Below are 24731 nucleotides of genomic sequence, written 5' to 3' on the forward strand. Positions count from 1 at the left end.
TGTTGACCACTATGATTAATCTGACAAAGGTGTCATGCAATTTGTCTCATACAGCGTTTAATTAAGGCACTGTCACCAATAGCCGAACGGCAGGGTGAGGCCAATCTGCAGTAGTGACTTCAATCGTAGCCCCCAGGTTCCTGAAATCCCATAAACCATCAGGGTCTACCTTATAACTGTTATATCTTCCTGCTGTTTTGAATCTTTTATTAATATATAATGTCCTTCTTTGTCTCTTGTAATATTTTTGTTTTGTTTTTTTGTCTTGATTTTGTTGTTTTTGGCCATGCCATGCGTGGCATGTGGGATCTTAGTTCCCCTACCAGGGATCGAACCTGTGCCCCCTGCATTGGCAGCGCGGAGTCTTAACCACTGGACCGTCAGGGAAGTCCCCATCAGGGGGTACCTTAGAAAGCCAGCAGCTTTCTCCTTAAGGCTCTGATTTGACCTTTCTACTCGGTCTGAGTCATTAATCCAGGTATATCTGGATATATTAGGGATAGTTCAGAATCTGCCATCTAGGGCAATTCTATCATCTATAACAACTCTGGCCAGTGAGTTGAGGCAGATCTGACTGCCTTCTAAGGCTCAGGTGGCATCACTGATCACTTTAGCTAAACTCAGGGATACATATCTTACCACTTTTTCTGATTAACTGACTCATATCATTGGGATTACCAATCACAGAGTGCGCATAAATGAGTCAGTTATCCCTCTGGGAAGTCCTTCCAAGTAACTAAGGATGGCCCTGTTTCAGAGAGATCTCCATAATTATCTGAGTCTCTTATGACCACGCCTGGGGTACAAATTATTGTGATCTTGGAAGTAGAAAAATGAATGTGTGGCTTCCACACAAGAAGTACAGTCCTGGGGGTGAACAGGGTGACCCTTGAAAGAAAGTGTTGATTATAATTATTGGGGCTCCCCAGTGGAACCAACGTAAGTCTGAGATCCCAGATGGACAGTGCCTCCAACATGGTGAAGAAGTTCCAACACCTGGGGAAAGTTATAACAACCAGGACACTGTTCAGGCATCTGTCTGTAAAGCTACTTTCTGGTATTCATCCTGAAACCCCCTCCTCACTTGCTCCTCATTTACAGGCAATACAGTGGAGGGCCATTTAATTCCCAGGTGACCATACAATCTGGCTGATATGTTTGCTACCAATTCCCATGGACTTTCCTCAAATTCTGTTAGTTGATAAGGCCTTCATCTTTCCTTTTTCAGAAAGCTATGTCTCTCTCAGCATCCAAGCCGCATCACCAAAAACTGTTAAGAAATGGGAAGGATCTGAGATTTTACCCTATTTGCAAGCTAACAAGCTAGCCAACACAGTTTCACAGATGCTAGTATAAGACACAAAAACCTGCGTTAAAGACAAAAGATAAGTTATTATTCATGACCATAGCAGTGACCAGTGCATCGATATTATTTTTTCGTGATGCTGCCCTGAGGCCCCAGTTCCTACAGGCCATGAGGAAGAGGCCCAGATGATACCTACACTTGCAGTGGATTGCATTAAGGAGAGGAACCCTGAATTTAGGGAACCTGAATCTTTTATAATGGGTAGTAAGCATGCCCATCCTTTGCTCCAGGGGGAGTCATCGTCTCTACCTTCCAGAGCTGTTCACTATGCAAACATCCTTGAAGGGACTGTTCAGAACAAAAGGCATTCAGTACCTCTGCTCTCAAGATATTCAGAAACCCATGGAGAGCTGTTTCCTAACAGAAATCCATAGTTTCTTAGTAGAAATTACCAGAAGCCACTAACTTCTAATTCATATTTTGCATGAGCTATTGTATTCAGCTGTGTATAACAAAATCCTGAGTACAGTGGTTTAACCAAATATTGTTTGTTTTGTTTGGCTTTTTCCCTGCATGTAACCAGCAGTCCAGAGGTGGCCAGTCCAGGTTTGGTACAAAACTAAATGAGTTCTTCAAGGACCAGGTCCCTATCCTCCTGCTCTACCATCCTCACCATTTGGCTTTCCACTTGATGGGTGGAGTAACAACATACTCCGCCCCCATTTGTATAGTTCTAGTGCTCCGATTATCAGATTTGAAGGAAAGCTTAAAAAACTGAGATATGAAAGAGGAAGAATTAAGATACAAATGTAGAGTGATTAGGAGATACTAGCAAGTAGATTTCCATAGAAACAGTGTGGGTGTAGAATTTTACTAGAAAATTTGTGCAACTAGATGGATTGGATCAAAGTAATACTATGTTTTGAGGTTCACGGGCAAAGTAATAATTAACAAGTTAACAGAGGTGACTTGGAGGGTTTAATGTAACTGAATAATTTAGTAGATAAGCTATAACTCAAAAATATTTTTAATGAAAACGGGCGATTTTAAATTTTGTTACGCAAACACACAGTTCAAACAGCATTATAATACTTCATTGTTTTGGTACTACTGTTTAGATTTATGAGCTACAGTTTACAGTACTGTGTAAAAATAGGCACCATGCTTCCAAGGAGATCAGAATTCAGCTTGAGGCTGTTTTAGTTTGCGGTAACACCCTAGTGTTAGTCACTATACTTTACCTTCTGTATTACCTTATGGAATTGCTACATAGAATTTAATGCCAAGAAATCTAAATTTCCTTAGAGTAGAAACAAGCTTATATGAATAATTTTATAGCAACCAAAATTAAACTATCTGCTGCAGTTGATAGCAAGGTTTAATTTTCAGCATACGCTGAAGCAATCCGTTTTTAAATAGTCATGTTTCTAAATAATCCATTTACGTTTAACAGATCATTTAATTGAATAATCTCAAAGCACTAAACATCTTCAAGACTGAAAAAAATAAGTCCATGTAGACAGAGCAGGAACTAAAGAAAAATAGTTTAAGAATAAAGACTATCCTCAATTATGCATTCTATGAATGATCCATGCATTCAATTTGTTTCCTTCTACTGATTATTGTCTAAAACTCCCCTTTTTCTAATGGTAAAAAGGTTTGATAGAGACGAGTTTGAATATGGAAATGAACTTGTCAACAGGTTTCAATAACTGATTCCAGGTTTAGCTCTAATGATCTAAAGTTCACTACAGATGTTTAGGCACATAATTCTCATGACCATAATTATCATTGGACAAGACTCCTTCTCCAATACCAGTTTCTAGGGCTAAAATAATTTGCTCGGTTGATTTAAAATCATCAAATAATCGGGTGGACATCAAGATGGCAGAACAGAAGGACATGGAGCTCACCTCCTCCCACAAATACACCAAAATTCTGTGGAATAATTCTCACAGAATACCTACCGAATGCTGGCAGATCTCATACAATCCAAATTGCAAGAAAGATCTTTATGTAACTAGGCAGGATGAAAGAAAAGAAAGGAATTGGGGTGGACCTGCACCCCTGGGAGGGAGCTGTGAAAGACGAAAGGTTCCCTCACCCTGGGAACCCCCTTCACCAGCTGGGAGATCAGCTGAACAGAAAAGGAGCATCGGAGGCTCAGAGGAGAGCACAGCAGCTGGACTGTAGTGGGCAGAACAGAGAGAGACCAGCACAGAGGGTCCTGGCCATCTCTGTGCACTCCCTAGCCCAAGAACACCTCTGCTGGTGTGTGTGGGGGCTGGGTGCTGAAACTCGGGCTTCAGCAGACAGGCCCGGGAGAGGACTGGGGTTGGCCTTGTGGAGACAGCCTGCAGGGGTAGAGTGTGGTCTGAGCTGCAATCGGGGTGTGGGGGGGTACACAGGACCTAGCCCAGGTCTTCCATAGGAGCGCCATTAATTGGAAGAATTTATATTGTTAAAATGGCCATACTATGCAAAGCAATCTACAGATTTAATGCAATCTCTATCAAATTACCCATGACATTTTTCACAGAACTAGAACAAATAATACTAAAATTTATATAGAATCAAAAAACCAAAAAAAACCCTAGAATTGCCAAAGTAATCCTGAGGAAAAAGAATATAAAGCTGGAGGCATAACCCCCCCAGACTTCAGACAATACTGCAAATCTACAGTAATCAAAAGAGCATGGTATTGGCACTAAAACAGACATATGCATCCATGGAACAGAACAGAGATCCCAGAAATAAACGCACACACCTACAGTTGAGTAATCTTTGACAAAGGAGGCAAGAATATAAAATGGAGAAAAGACAGTCTCTTCAGCAAGTGGTGTTGGGAAAGCTCGACAGCCACATATAAATCAAGGAAGTTAGAACACTCCCTCACACCATACACAAAAATAAACTCAAATGTCTTAAAGCCTTAAATATAAGATATTATACTATAAAACTCCTAGAAGAGAACACAGGCAAAACATTCTGTGACATAAATTGTAGCAGTGTTTTCTTAGGTTAGTCTCCCAAGGCAACAGAAATAAAAGCAAAAATAAATGGGATCTAATTAAACTTATATGCTTTTGCAGAGCAAAGGAAACAAACCAAACGAAAAGACAACATACAGACTGGGAGAAAATATTTGCAAACGATGCAACAAACAAGGGCTTAATTTCCAAAATATACAAACAGCTCATACAACTCAATAACAAAAAACTAAAAACTAACCAAAAATTGAACAAAAAACTAAACAACCCAGTCAGAAAATGGGCAGAAGACCTAAATAAACATTTCTCTAAAGACATACAGATGGGCAATAGGCACATGAAAAGATGCTCAACATCGCTAACTATCAGAGAAATGCAAATCAAAACTACAATGAGGCATCACCTTGCACTGGTGAGAATGGCCATCTTTAAAAAGTTTTTTAAGTTTTTTGTTTTTATTACACAATGGAATATTACTCAGCCATAAGAAAGAGTGAAATAATGCTATTTGCAGCAACATGGATGGACCTAGAGATTATCGTACCAAGTGAAGTAAATCAAAAGAGAAGGACAAGTACCATATGATATCACTTATATGTGGAATTTAAAATATGATACAAATGACTTATTTACAGAACAGAAACAGATTCACAGACATAACAAACAAACTTATGGTTACTAAAGGGGAAAGGGGATGGGGGAAGGATAATTAAGGAGTTTGGAATTAGCAGATACAAGCTACTATATATAAAATAAACAACAAGGTCCTACTGTATAGCACAGGGAACTATATTCAATATCCTGTAATAGCCATAATGGAAAAGAATATAAAAAGGTACACATTTATACCTTAAAAAGTATACATATATATATAAAACTGAATCACTTTGCTGTACACCAGAAACTAACATAACATTGTAAATCAACTATATTTCAATTAAAAAACTAAAAATAAATAAAATTATTAAATAATAATTAATATAACAAGTTCCTCAACCAGTCAAAATATATAAATATATGTCCAGGCTCTTTTCACATGTTCAAGGCTAGGTGCTGTGGATGCCAACAATAATAATTATTACTAGCATTATAACAATAATCCTAATAATCCCTTATATTCACATAGTTCTTTATTGTTTAAAAACTATTCTGTATTAATTTTCTTATTTGAGGTACTCTATATTCACATGAGGAATTACTCTCCAAGTAATACTGCCCCATTTTACAGATAAGGCAATTCAGACAATCGAGTGACTTGCCCCAAGTCATAGGCATACACATATACTTATATGCAAGACAGACACAGTTGCTCCTCTCATAACGCTCTGTTCTAATGAGAAGTTCAGAGAAGTTACAGGCAACTGCAACATGGTGAGTGTGGAGCTAGAGGGGTACAAGTCACATCCAGGCAGTGAGGGGCTGAAAAAACAGACTCTGGGGTGGGGAAGAAGTAGTCAGGGAAGTGTTAAAGAAGTAAACAAAGTCTCACTTCAGATTCCACTATGCTGGCTCTGAGAAGAACATTAGTTTCTACTAAATTAACTTATTCTGTTCTCAGAATGTAGCAAGTTGATTTTGGACTTGATAGAGTAAAACTTTTAAGGTCAATACCATGCAATTTTTACCTCTGAGTCAAAGTTTCTCACTCTGGTTCCTGTACCAACTGCATCAGTTACCTGGGGTGCTTGCTAAAAATACAGACTTGGGTAGAGGGCGATGGAGGCTACCCTGACTTTTTCTAAATTTCTTGGGGATGAAGTCCAGGAAAATTGCTGCTTTAAGTATGAACTACTTGGGGATTCTGAAGTCAAATAGCAAAATAAAGAGGATATTTTTGGTAGTGGCTCTGAATAATTCCTGCTTCAATAAGGCCTTTTTTTTTTTTTTTTTTTTTCTAATGGGGGTGAGGGAGAGTGTGTATTTTGGGAAAACTGTAAGTGGCAAATGGTATAGGGGAATAAGAGTTCTATGTAGCGGACTGTCAGCCTCCGCCTCCCCCCAGTCACCTGCAAGGTGGCTGGCTTAGAGTAGGTAGGTGCTCGATGTTTGTTGACTTGTTGAACACAGGGACAAAGGTATTTATAACTTCCATGAGTTTTGAAAGTCCTTTCTCTGAACTTCTGCACCAATCTTTCAGTGCCCAGCTATCAGAAGCAGCCATAATGGAGTAGCTAGGGTGTGTGGATTTTGGAGAAAGACTGAAATCAAACTCCAGACCATCAACATTTGAGAGGATCAAGTTCCTTAATCTCCCCATTTATAAAGAAGAACTAGAAGTAATACTTACATCCCAGCGTTGTTGGGAGTCTCAACTGAGTTAACAGGTTATCTATTACAAATAGGTATCAATGAAATACATCATTAATGCAAACACTCAGAACCCTATCCAACACATAAATGCATTCCACAAATGCCCATTCAAACCCAGGTACTCCTTAATGTCTGCAGTAGGTCCCCTTAACAGGTCAGAACCTCCGAGCAATTATCAGCAGAAAATGAAAAAATAAATGAAATCCACGACGACCCAGTATAGGGGTCGTGGGCTGCAGCTCAGCGGGCTCCATGCGGTCGAAGGGGTGGGAGAGTGGTCTCTCCCCGCCCGGCTCGGAGCACGTGGTCCGCCCGGGCGGGAGCTTAGCCACAGTGGGGGAGGGGAGCGGAGTGGGACATCGCGGAGGGGGTCTAGGCGGCCCCGGCTACGGTTGGGGAGGCGCCGACTGCGCAGGCTCATGATAGGCGCAACCACTGTGCGAAGATCCGAAGGGGTGGAGCGTTCACCTGGCTCCACGCTCTCTTTACTTACGGAGCGAAAGCCTGACTCTTTTTAAAAATAGTTTTCCGACTGTATTTGTACCCGCCCTGCGCAAGTTGCTCATCATTGGAAGGCCTCCTTCCCCAGAAATGAAGAAGCCTCTTTCTCTAGTCGTGCCCCCTCCTCCCCCGTGGAGTCACAGTGGACGCGCCCCACCTCCCCTCGGCCTCCGGAGGTGGTTTGGCTGCCCCCTCCCCCTCCCCAGTGTCGCGAGTTGGCGCCGCTGCCACCCCCTGGTCCGAGCTCTCGGCCACTCGGCCGGGCGGTACCGAGCCCTCCCGGCACTCCCCTCCTCTTCTCCCTCCGGCCCTCCGGCCTGCCTTTCCCCGCGGCACTGCCCCCCCCACCCACCTTCGCCCCAGCCCTCTTCTCTCCCCGCCGAGCCGCGGCGGCAGCAGCAGCAGCAGCAGCAGCCAGAGGAGGAGCCGGAGGCGGCGGTGGCCGGGGAGCCCATGGCGTACAGTCAGGGAGGCGGCAAGAAGAAAGTCTGCTACTACTACGATGGTGAGAGGCAGGCCGGCCGGCGGGTGGGTGGGCGGGCAGGGCTGCGGCGCCGGGCCCGGAGCCGCACCTGGCTCTGCGGCAGCCGTCGCGAGTGGTCGCCGGTGCTGAGGGGTCAGGAGGAGGGACCGACGTTTGGCCGCATCTTAACCCATTCGCGACCCGACACTGTCTGGCAGCCTCCGCGGGGAGCTAAGTGGACGTCCCACTTTTCCGTCCGGCCCCTCTCCTTCCCGCAGTGTCGTCCGCCGCCGGCCTACCCTGGCTTCGTGCTGGTGCGAAGCAGACGGCCCTCCCTCGCGCCTCTCCCCTCCGCCTCTCCGTGGGAGGGAGGTTTGGGGTCCCCTGCTCCGGCCGCCTGCACCCGATTTCTCCCCCCGGGTCAAAACAGCTACCCCGGCCCAGACTCCACACAAAGCCCCACGGCCTCGAGAGCTCCGCCCCTCGAGCCCCCATTCCTCCTCTCCCCTCCTCCGCTCCCCTCTGTCCCCGGCTGGCCCGAGCGTCTTCTCCTTTCTCTGCTGCCGGCCTCTCCCCGGACCCCTCGACCCGGGTGGGTGCTGGAGAGTACCCCTTGAGGGTGGGGGCTCACGTGCGCCTTGAGGCGCGCTCACACCCCTGTTTTGCGTGGGCTCCATCCCTCTCCTTTGTTTGCCGGGTGCTTTGAGCGCCACTTTCTCAGCATTCAAGTGAAAAGGCTTCACTTCCTCAATAAAAATGAGGGTTTTCGAGTTTGAGGTAGTCAGGCTTCAGGGGAAATAAGACGGTGGGAGGGCATCGTAGAGCTGTTGCTGCTTGTGTTGTCGGTCAGGCTCGATGGGTTCTGGCTTGCCTCTCTGAGAGGTGGTTACCACCCACTTCTTTGTTGCTTTGTTCGATCAGGAAATACCGTGCTTTGGAGGTGTGGGACAGATAGCATTGGCATTTGGCTTGCGAAGGCTGTTTCTAGGCGATGGGAGGCCTGGTGCAGGAAAACTTTGAGGAGCAGTGCAGAAAGTGCTAAATAATCAGAAAAGCTTGAACTCGTGGAACAGTAAATTATAAAAGTAAGATAATTTCATTTTAGGGATTCTTCTCATTTGCAATTTGAGCAGTAAGTCTTCTTGAATCCCGTTTCTTGGGCCAGTCAAAATACAATGAAAGGAGCGGTTACTTTTTTACAGATTGCACAAAGACGTTAACTTGGTAAATAGTCCCTAGTAGGTTACTCTCCAGAGAAGAAATTCTAAAATTTAACAAAGAAGCTAGGTTCAGAGACCTGAAAGTCTATCTGATTTGTGAGAAGCGATACAAATTTTGGAAGCTGTTTACTACATTCAATGTATTGTAAATCGTAAAATCTTAGAGCGGTGGAAAGATCTTGCAGGACTAGGTCAGAATAAATCTGACTTTAATTTTAAAATGGCCATATCATATCTCTCCAGTTAGCAAGGATGAATCATTTTAATGCCTATTTATATAAAATAACCACTTGTGTCATTTGTGGAAAAATCTAAAATCTTACAGAAGAAATCTAAATTGTTTGATATTTGGTAGCTAGTGCTAAGTAGTCACAGCCATGTTTTAAAAATATTTTTTGAGAGAACTGCATGTATGTGTGATACAAATTGATTTGAAATTATGCCATCATGGGGGGGGTGGAGGTGGGAGTACATTTTAATTTTAACGTGAATTATTAACATTTCTTAAAGTTAATTCTTTAAGAATTCACGCATATTTTGGGTCACTGGCCTGGTCTTGCATTCCATGACCAAATTGGAAAGTAAATAACCATGTATGTAAGTTAATTTTTAAAACAACATTGTTTCTCTAAGGTTTAGAGATTGTTATTGTCAGGGCTTTGGGTAGAGAAGAAAGGTTTTAAAAGTTTGGGGTAACTGGTGCTAAGGCTCTTCCTGGAGCTGTTAGTTGCTGTTGACAGTGATAGGCTCTGATGAAGTAAGCTGCTTGAAACTTCTTGTCACCAGGCTTGAACCGTAGAACCAGGAGGTACACTTAAGTTGCAGTTTTATCAGCTATTTGTTCCTGGGCCCGTCTGTGATGAGCCTCTGTTGAGGAAATGGGAGCAAGTACTGGTCCCAAAGGTGGGATGCAGACTTGGTAGGAAGAGTAATCTTTGATTGTGACTTAAGTACTTTATAGTGGACCATACAACTGCATTATCTGATGGCCAACAGCAGGTGTATAACTGAATGTTTGGGTATCTCTGGTTAGGTTATCTGTCTTTTGTCTATGGCTCTTCCTTGACTAATTTTTAGAATGGAATTTGTAGTTGCTTACATTTGGAATATGCTTTGAGTTCTTTTCATGGGTGTGGGGCTAATAAAATATTTTGCAGAGGTTATTAAATTGAAGGGGTATTATTATGCTAATTATTTGTATGTGATAGTATTTTAAGCTGTGCATAGTTAATTCCAAAGCTTACATTTTCATCACCAGAAAAACCCTATTTTGTCAGCCTATAGAGGTAACGATAGTAGTTTTTTCTTTTTTTAATTGTGAGGAAAGAGGATGCAAGTAAAGCAGCTTGTGCACAGGGAACTAACTCTAAGATACACACATGGATTGGATTTGGAGTGTGTGGTGTCAATAATAATAGGGCCTTAATCTATTAGACTAGAATAGCTGGTTTTAACTTGTTAGTAAAGGAAGTAGAAGGAAGAAAGATAAAGAGGAAAGGAGTGAAGTAGCAAATTCTGTAACCATAGGAATCCTACCTTTAGGCTTACTGGGACCATTAGGACTACTCTTGGTGACACAGAGAGAATGTCTAGCAAATGAAAGGGGCTTCTAAAAGATGTATGTTCTTTTCTCCGTACACATTACAGTCTTCAATATCAATACCCTTTAGATCACTGGAATGATGGTTTCTTCTTCTTTTTTTTTTTTTTTTTTTTTTTTTTTTTGCCGTACGTGGGCCTCTCACTGTTGTGGCCTCTCCCGTTGCAGAGCACAGGCTCTGGACGCGCAGGCCCAGCGGCCATGGCTTACGGGCCCAGCCGCTCCGCGGCATGTGGGATCCTCCCGGACCGGGGCACGAACCCGCGTCCCCTGCATCGGCAGGCGGACTCTCAACCACTGCACCACCAGGGAAGCCCATGGAATGATGGTTTCAAGTGAACCTTCAGGCACTGTTGGATAAAGTATTCTTAAACCTTTGAGGACAAGTAAGAGAAGTTTTTACTTCTCTTATAGCAGCTGTTGACTCATGACTCATTTCCAAAAACGTATATCTAAATCTTGATCTTCTAGTATATACTGCAAGATTGTCAATAATCTGTAAACGATATAGTTAGATCCCTTCTGGCTTTAAAATAATGCGACTTCTGGGGATTCCCTGGCAATGTGGTGGTTAGGGCTCTGAGCTTCCTCTGCAGGGGGCACGGGTTCTATCCCTGATCGGGGAACTGAGATCACACACACCACACAGAGCGGCCAAAAGAGAAGAAAATAAAAAATAAAATGATGTGATTCTGTACTTAAATGTAATTAGCAAACCAAGCTTTGTTAGGCTCTGATTAAATACTCACATTATTAATACTTTATCTAGAAATGTTAAGAGTACTTTCTTTTAAGCTTGAGGCCAATTACATTTAGTGTCTTCTACTGTATATACAATATGATAGGGTTGTATATATACATAATTTATATAATTACATGCATTGCTCTGTGTTATATTTTTCCCTTCTCTGATAGGACACATCAAACTATTTGGAGACAGGTGGTTCAGAGAAAAGCACTCAACACTGTACAAAGAGTTACCAAGATCATGTCTCCCAATATACTCCTAGTTTACTGTAGCACATTATAAGAATTCTGCTTGGCAGCCAACTATTGACAGATTTCCTTAGACGTTGACTTATAACAGTGATGCCAAAGCCTTTTGCTAGGTAGTCTTTAATGTAATTGCATGGGTTCTTAGCTATAGTATAAATCGTTATTATCCATAAAATAGGTAACCTTTTCTTTGGAGGCAAATCAGGGTGCTGAATGAATTATAGCAGCAGTTCACAAATACCAATGGTTTTAATTGCACATCATTACTTTAAACATAGTAGAACATAAGACTGAGATTTTCATATACTTGGGTTCTCTTCCCCCAGATGTTTTTTTACCATTTACTTCCTTCAAATTTCACCTTTTCAGAGAAGCTTTTCCCTATTACCTTAATCCCTGTTACTGCTTTTCTCCCTATCAATTATACCACCTAATTTTTGTCTCTCTTCCCACTAGAATATAAACTTCATGAGGACAGAATCTGTTTTGCTGATGTCTATACTTTCACCAGCCTAAATATAAATAAATAAATAAACGAACAAACATATTTTACATTATTGATGAATAAATGATTAACACCTTATATTTTTATAGCTGGAGCACTTTCATATAATATTCTCTCTAATTCTTACACCCACTCTAGTTACAGACAGGTAGGATAAGTGGCGTTTTATTTATTTTCCCCATGAAAATAGATTCGTATCTCTGTTTGACTCAGTCCACCACTTAATCCTTTTCTACATTGTCTAGTTTTAATGTCCAAGGCGAGATCAACATCTGGTACCTAAAAGATTTTTCTTTTTTCCTTTGGTGACCCAAAAGTGGCACTATTGCCACTGCTACAGAAAAAAAAAAAGGTTTCTCTGCTACCAAAAAAAAAAAAAAAGTATTAGTAATTATGTCTTTCCATTAACAAAAATTTTAAATGCTTGTGTTGACAAATCCTTAAAGGAAACAGTTGGAATTGAGGAGGGAGGGTAGTTATTTCTTAGGGAATAATAACAGCACTGAAACATGGATGAGATAAGATTTAAAAGTTCAAGTGTAAGGGTGAAGTCAGCTTTGGGTTCAGAAATATCAAATGGGCTTAAAGTCCCTACTGTGTGCCAGGTAGAGAAAAGATTGAAGTCCTAAGAAGAAAATATAAGACCATATTAGAAGTAAATGCTGGAAAGGGTGTGGAAAAAAGGGAACCCTCCTATACTGTTGGAGGAGATGTAAATTGGTACAGCCTCTATGGAGAACAGTGTGGAGGTTCCTTAAAAAACTGAAAATAGAGCTACCATATGATCCAGCAATCTCACTCCTGGTCATATATCTGGAGATAACTCTAATTCAAAAAGATACATGCACCCCAGAACTTCCCTGATGGCACAGTGGTTAAGAATCTGTCTGCCAATGCAGGGGTCACAGGTTCGAGCCCTGGTCTGGGAAGATCCCACGTGCCACGGAGCAACTAAGCCTGTGCACCACAACTACTGAAGCCCGCACGCCTAGAGTCCATGCTCTGCAACAAGAGAAGCCACCTCATTGAGAAGCCCACGCACCACAACAAAGAGTAGCTCCCGCTCACTGCAACTAGAGAAAGCCTGTGTGCAGCAACAAAGACCCAATGCAGCCAAAATTACATAAATAAATTGATTTAAAAAAAAAAAAGGATACATGCACCCCAGTGTTCATTGCAGCACTGTTTATAACAGCCAAGACATGGAAGCAACCTAGATTTCCAGCGACAGAGGAATGGATAAAGGTGTGGTGCATATATATACAATGGACTATTACTCAACCATAACAAAGAATGAAATAATGCCATTTGCAGCCATGTGGATGGACTTAGAGATTATCATACGAAGTAAAGTAAGTCAGACAGAGAAAGGCAAATATCTTATGATATCACTTATACGTGGAACCTAAAAAAATGATGCAAATGAACTTACTATATGTGGAACCTAAAAAAATGACACAAATGAACTTACAAAACAGAAACAAGACTCACAGACTTAGGAAACAAATTTATGGTTATTACCAAAGGGGAAAGATGCGAGGGAGGGGTAAATTAGGAATTTGGGATTAACATATACACACTACTATATATAAAATAGTTAATCTGTATAATACTGTATAGCCCAGGGAACTCTGCTCAGTACTATGTAATAACCTATGTGAGAAAAGAATCTGAAAAAGAATAGATATATGTATATGTATAACTGAATCACCTTGCTGTACATGTGAAACTAACACAGTGTTGTGAATCAACTATACTCCAATGTAAAATAAAAATCTAAAAAAATTTTTAAAAATGTCTTTAAGGAAAAAAAAAATAAGACTGTTATATAGTAAGAGAGGGGACCTTTGTAGGGTAAATCGGACAAGGGAGGGCCTGAAGGCAGAGAATGGGCCAGCCTCCTTAAAAGAGTTTTCCTACATAAGACATTGCAAACTTCAAAGGCCTGGGTAGTTAGAAAGAACCTAGTACACTTAACAGGAAGGAAGCCAAGAGGAAGACATGGGGGAACTGTAGGGTGCCAGGCCAAGTAGTAAAGGGCCAGACCACACAAGACTTTGTGGTAAGAGATTTGGACTTGAATATTCAGGAAGCAGAAAGCCATTAAAGGTTTCTTAAGTAGAGAGAACTCTGGAAAGTGGAGAAAGAATGGTAAAGAGTAATAGAATGTGAACACTGAAAGCAAGAATTGAGTATATATTGGTCCACGTACAAGACAATAATTGAAACTGATAGACATGGACATATTTAAGAGAGGTTTTTGGGAGTAAAACCTATAGAACTTGTTGATGGATTGGAAATGGAGTTGGGGCTTTGTGATGACTGAATAAAGGATGGCTCCTAAATTTCTGAATTGAGCAGTTAGGTGGCTTATTCCTGAGAGAAGAGGATTTAGGGCCGCACTCTTGATTCACTGACATACCCAAGCACCTGCCTGGCACACAGTAGGCTCTTGGTCTGTTCAGTGAATGAGTGAACTTGAGAAACCCCTGATATTTCAAGGTTGGTGGAGGAGTGGCTGTGGGGTGGTAGTAAAGTCCAGGAACGTGGTATTGTGGAAGCCAAGAGTGAATGTTTCAAGAAGTGGCCAGTGTGTTAAAGCCGCTAGTGGACTAACTAGTCTGGAAGACAAAAATAATACAGTAGCTCTCTGTTTTTTCCTGAATCATTTTTTAGTCAGCTTTTCTTCAGGGGTATATTTTATATTTCATAGTCCTGAAGTCCAAAATTATCTGAAAGGTGAAAAGAAATTTTTGTAACTCATTTGGAATCAAAAGCTTAACCTGAATTAATGTTTATCATCTTTATTCCTCTTATTCTGAATATTCATACATTTTTGCTGCAGAAATATTAATGTTTGATTACAGAAGGCTGCCCAGTCTCCAGGTTATCACATAATATCTGGCAGATTTATCATTTTACATTTATAAAATCTGAAAAAGTCTGAAATGTATCTAGTCTCAAGGACTTTAGAGGACTTTAGATAAAAGAGATTGTAGACCTTAGTAGCCACTTCTCTTCTGATAGCTTCTTGAAGAGTGAGCAGCTTTGAAAATTTTGCAGATAACTAAATCTTTTTGGTAATTACTTCACATTGACAAAGTTTGTTGTATTCAAGGAGCCACTTAGAGCTAATTTTCCTGGATACTTATTTCATTGGTAAAGCATTTTAAACTATTTTGATGAAAATCAGGGTAACATTTTAAATGCCCAGATTACATTACTGACCATTTAAATCAGATGAATGAAATCCATAGGTTTTTAAAACTAAGAAAAGCCATATTTTATCTTTATGAAAAAGTGGATGGCTGCAGAGCACCCACGTAGAGAATTTTGTGATAGGGGATTAAGCAGGAAAAAAGTTGGGGATGGTTCTTTTAGACCCCCCCTTACATTTTGGAAGAATTCTTCATAAGCCAAATAGCAGTTATCTGTAGCTTGGCTGCCCTTGTGGACATGTGTCATTTAAGTAGTGTGCGTATTCTTCTTTTTTTTAAAAAAAATTAATTTTTGTCTGCATTGGGTCTTTGTTGCTGCACATGGGCTTTCTCTAGTTGCAGAGACGGGGGGCTACTCTTCCTTGCAGTGTGCACGCAGGCTTCTCATTGCGGTGGCTTCTCTTGTTAAAGAGCATAGGCTCTAGGTGCACGGGCTTCAGTAGTTGTGGCACGCAGGCTTGGTAGTTGGGGCATGCAGGCTTAGTAGTTGCGGCGCATGGGCTTGGTTGTTGCGCGGCATGTGGGATCTTCCCGGACCAGGGATCGAACCCGTGTGCCCTGCATTGGCAGGCAGGTTCTTAACCACTGTGCCACCAGGGAAGCCCAACAAAGATCTTAAGTCTTTATTAAAATGTTTGTATTCTGTATTATGTCCTTTTCTTGTCAGGCTTCCCCCTACCATTTCTTTCTAGGTTCTATAAGTGTCGTTGCTTTCCCAGTAGCTACTACTTAAGAAGATTGGCAGAGTTGCCTTGCCTGAGTTTGAATCTAGCTCCTCTATTGCTAGCTATTGTGACTTTGACAATATCACCTGACTTGTCTGCATCTCATCCATCTTCACTATTATAAAATAGGAAAGTAGTAATAATACCTACATCATAGGGTTGTTGAGAAGATTAACAGATAATACACATGAAGTGCTTAGAATAGTGCCTTCTAGTAAGCTGTCAATAAATGTTAATTATTGCTAACATCTTTTTTATCAAGCACTCTTGCTGAGAAATTGCAACTGTACTTTCCCTTCTATAGATTATTGTGGTCTTTCCCATTATTAGATTAGTGATTACTTTTCACTGGATTCTCAGTATGTACATAACTAGAGTATTTTATTTGATCTTAAGATACGGTAGATATTAGAGACATTTCATCTTGATAATTCTTACACAGGGGCAGATGGAAGTTATGTGAAGATTAGTTTCTTTATTCTTACTCTCGTTATCTCCTTTGGTAGTGATGATAACTTAGAAATACCTTCCTTGCATTAACCTTAGCTCAATGATGCTTCGTGTCTCTAGTGGGCTTTCTACATCTAAGAATTCATTGAGACCAGGTTGCTTTCAAGGGACTTTATGTGTACTACCACGATGTAGAGCGGAGCTTTATAGCTTGGGAGGTAGTTTGTTTCCTGCATTCATAGACTGAATTGTGATAAATGCAGAGGAGTGTCCCCATAGCTCTGCTTTGCTACTTGTCTGTATTGTCTTAGCTTTACTGTTGGTACAGATTAAGAAAGGTTACTTTCCTTTTAAATGACCATGTGTATATATGAATCGTTTTCAGAAGAGAGCTTGTGTTGAAAATGAAGAGTTAAGTAAATTAGAGGTGCGGTACCAACAAAATCAATTAGTAGTGGTATTAGAAACGGGTATGTTAATAAAAGTGAATGTTCATCCTGGACTGTTATCAAAAATATGGAAGAGAGAAGCAAAAGGTTTTGAATTCTTAGTTTTCATTAAACAAACAAAAAAAGGTGTGTATTTAGGCAGGATTTTGAAAGATTTTTTTGATCTAGAAGGGGAGTAAATGGCATTTTTTATCCCTAGTTTTTATTATATGAACCCATGTTTAAATGATTAACTTAAAAACAACTAAAATCAGCTTGGCTATCCTAACAAAATTTTAGAATTGATTATTTAAAAACTAGAATTAGTACCGAACGTAATTTCTAATAAAGGCTGTTGTAAAAATTGCCCATTACATTAGAAAAATGGTATATATTTAAGTGGCATCCTTAACACTTTTTATTATAGAAACACTAGATCTTTACCTTAAAGTATTAATTTTGTTGAAATTTGGTAGACAAAAATCTGGGATTTTGGTGTTTTTATTTTGTTTATTTATTTTTTTGCGGTACGCGGGCCTCTCCCATTGCAGAGCACAGGCTCCGGACGCACAGACTTAGCAGCCATGGCTCACGGGCCCAGCCGCTCCGCGGCATGTGGGATCTTCCCGGACCGGGGCACGAACCCGTGTCCCTTGCATCAGCAGGCGGGCTCTCAACCACTGCGCCACCAGGGAAGCCCTGGTGTTATTTAAAGTAAATCTTACGTGTCAGTTTTAAGACCTTGGGATGTAATATATCATAAAAAGATAGGTTAGGAATTATAACTTTTTAATCGTGAAGAATGAGAAAAAATATCCTTACTACCTTGAAAAATGTAATAAGTATGTCATCATAGCAAAACTTTATTTAGGATCCAAATTTCAGTTACCAAAATTTTTATTGACTGTGATATGGATATATAAAACATTGTAGCCACGATAATACCAACTATAAAGGATTTTTGGCACGCCAGTGAATCATCCAAGAAGCAATATTTGCTATAAAATTTTTAAGTCATACTGGTGAAACTCAGAGAATGTACCTTAAGCATCTAAATTTGCCAGTAAATACTAAAAGCAGGTATCGCTCTAAGGAACAAAAACTTTTGTAAGTGAGTGAAGAGTATTTTATTTGGGCTAATCCTAAATAAGAAAGTTCAGTAAACTAAAAATCAGAAAAGCTTGCTTGCCTTAATCTTCGAACAAACATAATGTATTGATGGAGTCATCAGTATGTAAAAGTGTGCATAGGATCTTGGTTTTCTAATACAGTTTGAAAGTTGAAAAATCTAAAATTATTATTTAAGATTTCAAATAAAGCTTATTTAGGTGATAAATGTCATCTAATGGTGGACACATAAATTTTAATAGTTCATGAAGATTCTCTTGTCTGTATTGTTCATTTTGTCTCTTTCCTCTTTTAGGTGATATTGGAAATTATTATTACGGACAGGGTCATCCCATGAAACCTCATAGGATCCGCATGACCCATAACTTGCTGCTAAATTATGGCTTGTATAGAAAAATGGAAATATATGTGAGTATACCTTTCGGTAAATATTCACTGTTTGTTTGTTTGTTTAAACCACTACTTTGAAACTTTGTTTTCAAAGTTGGAGGGCATTTAGCAGATGAAAAGGTGTGGAAGAAAAGAGAAACTCCTCTTTTTGTTTTATTCTTCAGAGAAAACTTGAGAGTGTGGGAGCTGTGACCTCTTTTTTTTCCCCTATTCAACCATTTTAAAAAACAGTTTCCCTTCCCCAGGTTTTCACATAACTGGAGACCAACTCAATTTAGCATACTAAATATTTTTGTTATGATAATTACTGACCTGTGTGCTGCTGAAGAGTTGACCTGGGACTGTTAAAAAAGAATCATGCAGAAAATTAATCCTACCAATATTTCTTGGCGTATAGGAACACTGTATTAGTGAGCAAGCAAAGTGTCTATTTTGTAGAAGATGTGGGAGTATAGATAAACAGATATAAGATGCAATAATTCTTATCCACTTGGGGAGAAGAGAAAGACTTGAAGCAGTTAACAATGTTGGGTAATATATGTGAGCTTCTTTGTTTCAGATAATAGACATTTAGAGAAGAGGAGTTGGATAAGACTTTCAGTCAGGAAGCCTTGTGGCAGAAGTGTGTCATAAATGAAACGATCCTAGGAACAAGGATGATTTGGATAGTCAGAGGAAAAGGAAGAGAGATCATGAACTAATAGAGAATGAATCTCATTCTACCTGAATGAGTCTCACTCATCCTTCCTGAAGCTTTTTGGTCATTGATGAAATTACTGGATATAGAGCAGGAGGTTTGTGATAGAAAATAAGAGAAAGAGTTTATGAACGTGGATTAGTCTTTAGAAGGGTTGACCTATTTCCACTAAAATAAAAGGAGTGATTAATTCATAGTTGGTGTTAGGCCTGCCTAATCCTTTTTAAAGGAATGTGAATTATCTTTGGATTTGATTTCTGTTTTCTAAAACACACATGTATAAATTTGGATTTGCTTTGGAATTTATTTTGTTCTGGCAGACCTAGTTCTTTTGAGAGTATTGTTAGGGGAAATTGTATACTTTGTGTTTGGTAACCCTGATGTTACCAGTTGTAATTCCACAATTCTGACATTTATTTTTCTTCACAGAGGCCCCATAAAGCCACTGCTGAAGAAATGACAAAATACCACAGCGATGAGTACATCAAATTTCTACGTTCAATAAGACCAGATAACATGTCCGAGTATAGTAAGCAGATGCAGAGATGTATGTTTCTATGTTAAAAGTATATATTAGTAATGATAAATATAAATGAGTACTTTTAGAAGCTTGTAATTAGTTATCCAAATCTAGGTATTTTCCTGATCTAAAATATTGTTTTAATTATTTACTGATTTAAAAAGTCCGTGTAACAATACTAAAGCTACTTTTAAAAAAAAAAAAAAAAAACCTACTTGAAGCTTATTGGTCTGCCAAACTGCCAGAGGGCTATCTGGATCTTCTTTGCATTTTGTTTTGGTTCCTTGTTAACTTTGGGATAATGGATATTGGTGGGGAGACCTCACTCCCCTGCTTTAAAAAAAAAAAAAGATTGTACTTTGATCTTAGCTTGGTGTGTATGCCTCTTGTCTTCTGTTTGGGTGCTTTAGTTAATCTGGACTATTCCAGAAAGTTCCAAAAAACAAAACTGAATTTGCCTCCTGTAGGCAACTGTTTACATTGAATTTACAACTACATGCTTACGTTGTATCAGGTATTGTAAGTAATCTAGAGCTGATGTAAATACATGGGAGGATGTTCCATGGGTTGTATGCAAATAGTATATAAGGGATTTGAGCATCCCCAGATTTTGGTATCCTCAGGGTCTTGGAACCACTCCCTTGTGAATACTAAGGGACAGTTGTACATATAATTTGTACTTCCCTTTGTTGTATTAGTGGAGCTTTTGATTCTCTTCTATATAGTGTTCTCTTTTGTAGATAAAAGGTATTTTATTATTAGAGATTGGTTGGCTTGAAGATGGAATGCAAAATGTCATTCTAAAATGACTGGAACAGTGTCTTTTAAAGCTTGATACTGGAATTCATTCTCATTGATGTTTTTATTGATGGACTTCAGTAATGATTTTTTTAAAAAAATAATAGTTTCAATAATACTAAATTAAGTGTAGTTGCTAGACATCTCATAAATTCATAGAACTTCATGTACATTTCTACCATAGATTATCTCATTTGATTCAATAAAATGCTGTAATATAAATAGATATTATTTGTCCCTGTTTTTTCAGTGGGGATTCAGGCTTAGATTAAGTCATGGGTAGCCCTAAGGTAAATGAATTAGCAGGATTGGTTTAAAATTTACGTAATACTGAATTGTATTAAGATTGTGATCATATCTGAATAGCAGGAAGCTAAAATTTATTCATTATAGTGTCAATAAATTAAGGATGTGCAAAGCTACATAAAATAATGACCCTTTTTTTGAAGAGGATATAAATTAAGGGATGAGGAGAAACTGAGAATGGGTTATATGCATCACGACATATTTAGTTCCTCTTTCATTCAGTACTAAGGAACTAAATATGTCGTGATGTGTGGTATATCTGCATGTGTTGTCTCCTTGTGCCTTAAATATTTCTTCTGTATCTTGGCTGTCATGAGCTTAGTTAATTCTTACCATCTTTCAAGATCAATGCTAACCATGGACGTAGGGAACCAACTGTTACATCTTTTTGGTAATCACTAAAATACATTTCAAAGTTTTGGATGTTCTGTGTACTTAAGGAGTTTTAAAGAATGTAAATCATAAAGCAACTGAAGTTACTTATTTAAAGTTTTTAGAATTTTGATTAATTTACTGTCGTATATTTAAGGAAAAATGCCTGGAAAATTTAAGCCCATGTTTTAATTAAATAACACCAAATACCGTTTATATTTTGATAGCTATTGATTTCTTGTTAATAAAGCAGACATATTCCACAAATATGTTAAGAATTGGTGGTGGTATTTCACATATAACACTTTAACTGCCTTGGATAAAATTGCAAACTTTAGATTACTGCTGTGCTGTGTATGTTTTATGATTGCATCAAACAAACATTATTTGTAGGAAATAGTTTTTGTAAGAAAAGGCTTTCATTAATTCACAGAATGAATTGAAATTAATGAAATCCATCTTCCACAGTTAATGTCGGAGAGGATTGTCCAGTGTTTGATGGGCTCTTTGAGTTTTGTCAGCTTTCAACTGGTGGTTCAGTTGGTAAGTGTCCTGATTTGGTCAAATTTGAAAGTTGATTTAAACTTGGTATGTATCTTTTGGGTTATTTGCTTAGAACAAGTTTTAATAGTGGCGGATTTTAATAACAAAAAGTGTGTTTAGCAGAGTACAGTTTTCTTTAGCTGGACCCCCCTCCATGTTTTGGGATCTTAATGTCTCAAACTTTTTTTTTTAATTTTCAGTTTTTTACTTCAGTTGCATTTTCACTTAGAGACTTCTAACTACCATTGTCACTACTCCTTTCCATCTATGTGCTCTTATTTAATCAGATAACAACTATAGGAAAATAGTTATCTAAGGAGAAACTGTTAGTGCCCTTGATAATGATCCTTTCATGGTTTTATACTCTTTTGCTTATTTGCTTATGCATGGCATACTCTTTCCACTAGGGCTTTTGTCTAGTTATACTAATTTTTTATCTTAAACATTTAAAAGTCTCCCCTGTCTTGTTTGTTAGCTGGGGCTGTGAAGTTAAACCGACAACAAACTGATATGGCTGTTAACTGGGCTGGAGGATTACATCATGCTAAGAAATCAGAAGCATCAGGATTCTGTTATGTTAATGATATTGTGCTTGCCATCCTTGAATTACTGAAGTAAGTTAATTTGTGTTGATGTTTTTCCTATGAAAAAGTGTTTTATTTAAAACAATAAAATTCTATGGCTTAAAAAAATAAAAGTGAACAGTGGGTTGAAAATAGTTAATGGTGAATCATCATCTGTGGATTCATTCCAAACCATTGTAAAAATACAGGAAATTTGCCCAGTCCTTGGATCATTAAGAATGAGAAGTACATATCAATGTTTGAGGCTCCATTAAGTACCTTTCTAAAAAATATTAGAAGTAGTTTGACAATTTAGATTGGAGGTATAGTTTTAATTAATGAAAAATGACATGACCCGAGAAGTTTTATGTTCTAACATTTAATTAAATGTAGAACATTATGTTCTACATTTAACAAAGTTAAATGTAAGTTTTAACTTTTGAAGGCAAAAATTTGAAACCTATGTTAAAGGAAATTTGTTTACCTATTGAATGAGACCAGCTAACTGCCTAGCTTCCACATAGAATGGGGTTTTGTGCTAATGGATATAATCATCTAAGTTGCTACAGGAGTTAAAGTTATTCTTGACTGCAGTTTGAGAGCAATATCTATAGCGGTATTTGTGATTTTGGAGATTTACAAAGTTAGATTTTTTACCCTCATTAGTTATAACACATCTTAGCAGATTCTACTTCAGATTGTAACAAATTGGTGTTTTCTTAACTTTGAAAATGTTCTTGCCTGAAGTTGTTCCATGCATACTATTTATAAAGGCTAATTTTTCAGTTACTTAAAATTAGGTATTGACTCCTTCAATAAACAACTGATCTCTGTCAATTGACTAATTGAGAGCCAAGCAAAACCCCTTGAAATCATTTGCCTTGTTTTTTAATTCACTGTTGATGTTGGTTGCTGTGTCTTCATCTGTGAGCAGCAGTTCTTATCTGCATGCTAACAGTCTTAACAGGTTAAATGTAGTTTCTCTGGACACACTTCTTCAACTAGTGCAAACTTGATTTAATTAATTGACTATTGGAAACAGCTTATGAGCCACTCAGACATTTAACTTTGTTCACACTTTTTTTTTTCTTTTTTTAAGAAAGTCTATGATGAGACATTCTGGTTTTTATTTTCCAAGTTTCTGAATTTTGCTTTCCTGCGAGTTGAGGATATTCTTGTGAGTGCTTAGTCGGTAATGTCAGCCTGTATTGTATTCTTTTAACATGGCTGTGGTATTATTGTAAAATAAACACAGTGCTCTGCCATTTAATTCCATAATAATCCTCACTTCATTGTGCCTTGAAAGGATGATATATGAAATTCACTTTCCTTTTTTCTTGTTTTGACATGGGTATGCACTGGTTATAACATGTCCAGTATGGTGATAACATGTGGCTCTTAAAATGCATTCGAATTTTACTGCGATTTGTAGTTCTCCAAGCAGCACTGTGAAGTGATGAGAATACCACTTGTGGTTTCTGTCACAAGCATTCGGTTGAAATAAAAAAGAAGCCATAGACAATACGTGAACAAACGAGCATGGCCATGTTTCAGTAACACTTTACTTGTGGACATTGAAATTTGAATTTCATTTAATTGTCACATATCACAAAATTATTATTTTGATTGTATTTTTCAGCCATTTAAAAATGTTAAAAAATGTGCTTATCTCAAAGGCTATACAAAAAGAGGCTATACAAAAAGAGGCCATTGTCCAAATTTGGCCTATGGACCATAGATTGGCAAACCCTATTTTATAATACTAAAGATACGCTAGAGAGATGTTTTAAAGTAACAATCTTAAGTAAGGTATAATCTTCAGTTATTAATGTACAGAAACATATACTATGTTTTTAAAGCAGAATAAGGCAGATTTCACAGAGCAAATACATTTTCTCATCTAGATTGGGTGTAAAGGGAAGATTTAAAGGTCTGAGGCTCAAACTGTAACTTCAGGATGGTCTCTTTGAATGGTGTCTTAGGCTGGAAGTAAAGAAAAGAAAGGGGATTAAACATTCTGGAATGCAGGAGCTCAAAAATAGGTTTCCTGAATCCATGGTGGTTTTTTCTGTCTTAAAACCTTTTTGAAAACTTACTTAAGGTTTTGTTTTCAGGTATCATCAGAGAGTCTTATATATTGATATTGATATCCATCATGGTGATGGTGTTGAAGAAGCTTTTTATACAACAGATCGTGTAATGACTGTATCATTCCATAAATATGGGGAATACTTTCCTGGAACGGGAGACTTGAGGGTAAGATTGAATTCTGTCTGAATAAATATTATGAGATTAACCTAGGAGGTTAGTAATCTTACACCTGAACTAATGTTTTTCTGAGTCATTAATTTGAATCTTGTATGAAGGATTCGTCATTTTTTTTTTTTTTTTTATGCGTTACGCGGGCCTCTCACTGTTGTGGCCTCTCCCGTTGCGGAGGACAGGCTCCGGACGCGCAGGCTCAGCGGCCATGGCTCACGGGCCCAGCCGCTCCGCGGCATGTGGGATCTTCCCAGACCGGGGCACGAACCCGTGTCCCCTGCATCGGCAGGCGGACTCTCAACCACTGCGCCACCAGGGAAGCCCAGGATTCGTCATTTTATATGCTATAACATTTGTTGGAATTCACTTTTGCTGACTACAAGCAAACATTCAACGAGAACTTAAAGGGCTTTCTTTTGCTGAGCTTTTTTCTTTGGTTG

The 24731-nt window shown here is 38.9% G+C and overlaps 1 protein-coding gene across 1 annotated transcript in view; it reads left to right on the forward strand.

Moving 5' to 3' along the window:
* The first annotated feature begins 7318 nt into the window (after positions 1–7318).
* HDAC2 (histone deacetylase 2) overlaps positions 7319–24731 on the forward strand; it is a 31451-nt gene continuing 14038 nt past the window's right edge. The window contains exons 1-6 of the mRNA XM_065888454.1: positions 7319–7612; positions 18136–18248; positions 19357–19474; positions 21392–21466; positions 21942–22080; positions 24144–24285. Of these exons, the coding sequence (XP_065744526.1) occupies positions 7561–7612; positions 18136–18248; positions 19357–19474; positions 21392–21466; positions 21942–22080; positions 24144–24285 (639 nt within the window). The 5' untranslated portion in view covers positions 7319–7560. The remainder of the gene's footprint in view (positions 7613–18135; positions 18249–19356; positions 19475–21391; positions 21467–21941; positions 22081–24143; positions 24286–24731) is intronic.

The sequence above is a fragment of the Phocoena phocoena genome, chromosome 12 (genome assembly GCF_963924675.1).
Source record: "Phocoena phocoena chromosome 12, mPhoPho1.1, whole genome shotgun sequence".
In the NCBI taxonomy this organism is placed as follows: Eukaryota; Metazoa; Chordata; class Mammalia; order Artiodactyla; family Phocoenidae; genus Phocoena; species Phocoena phocoena.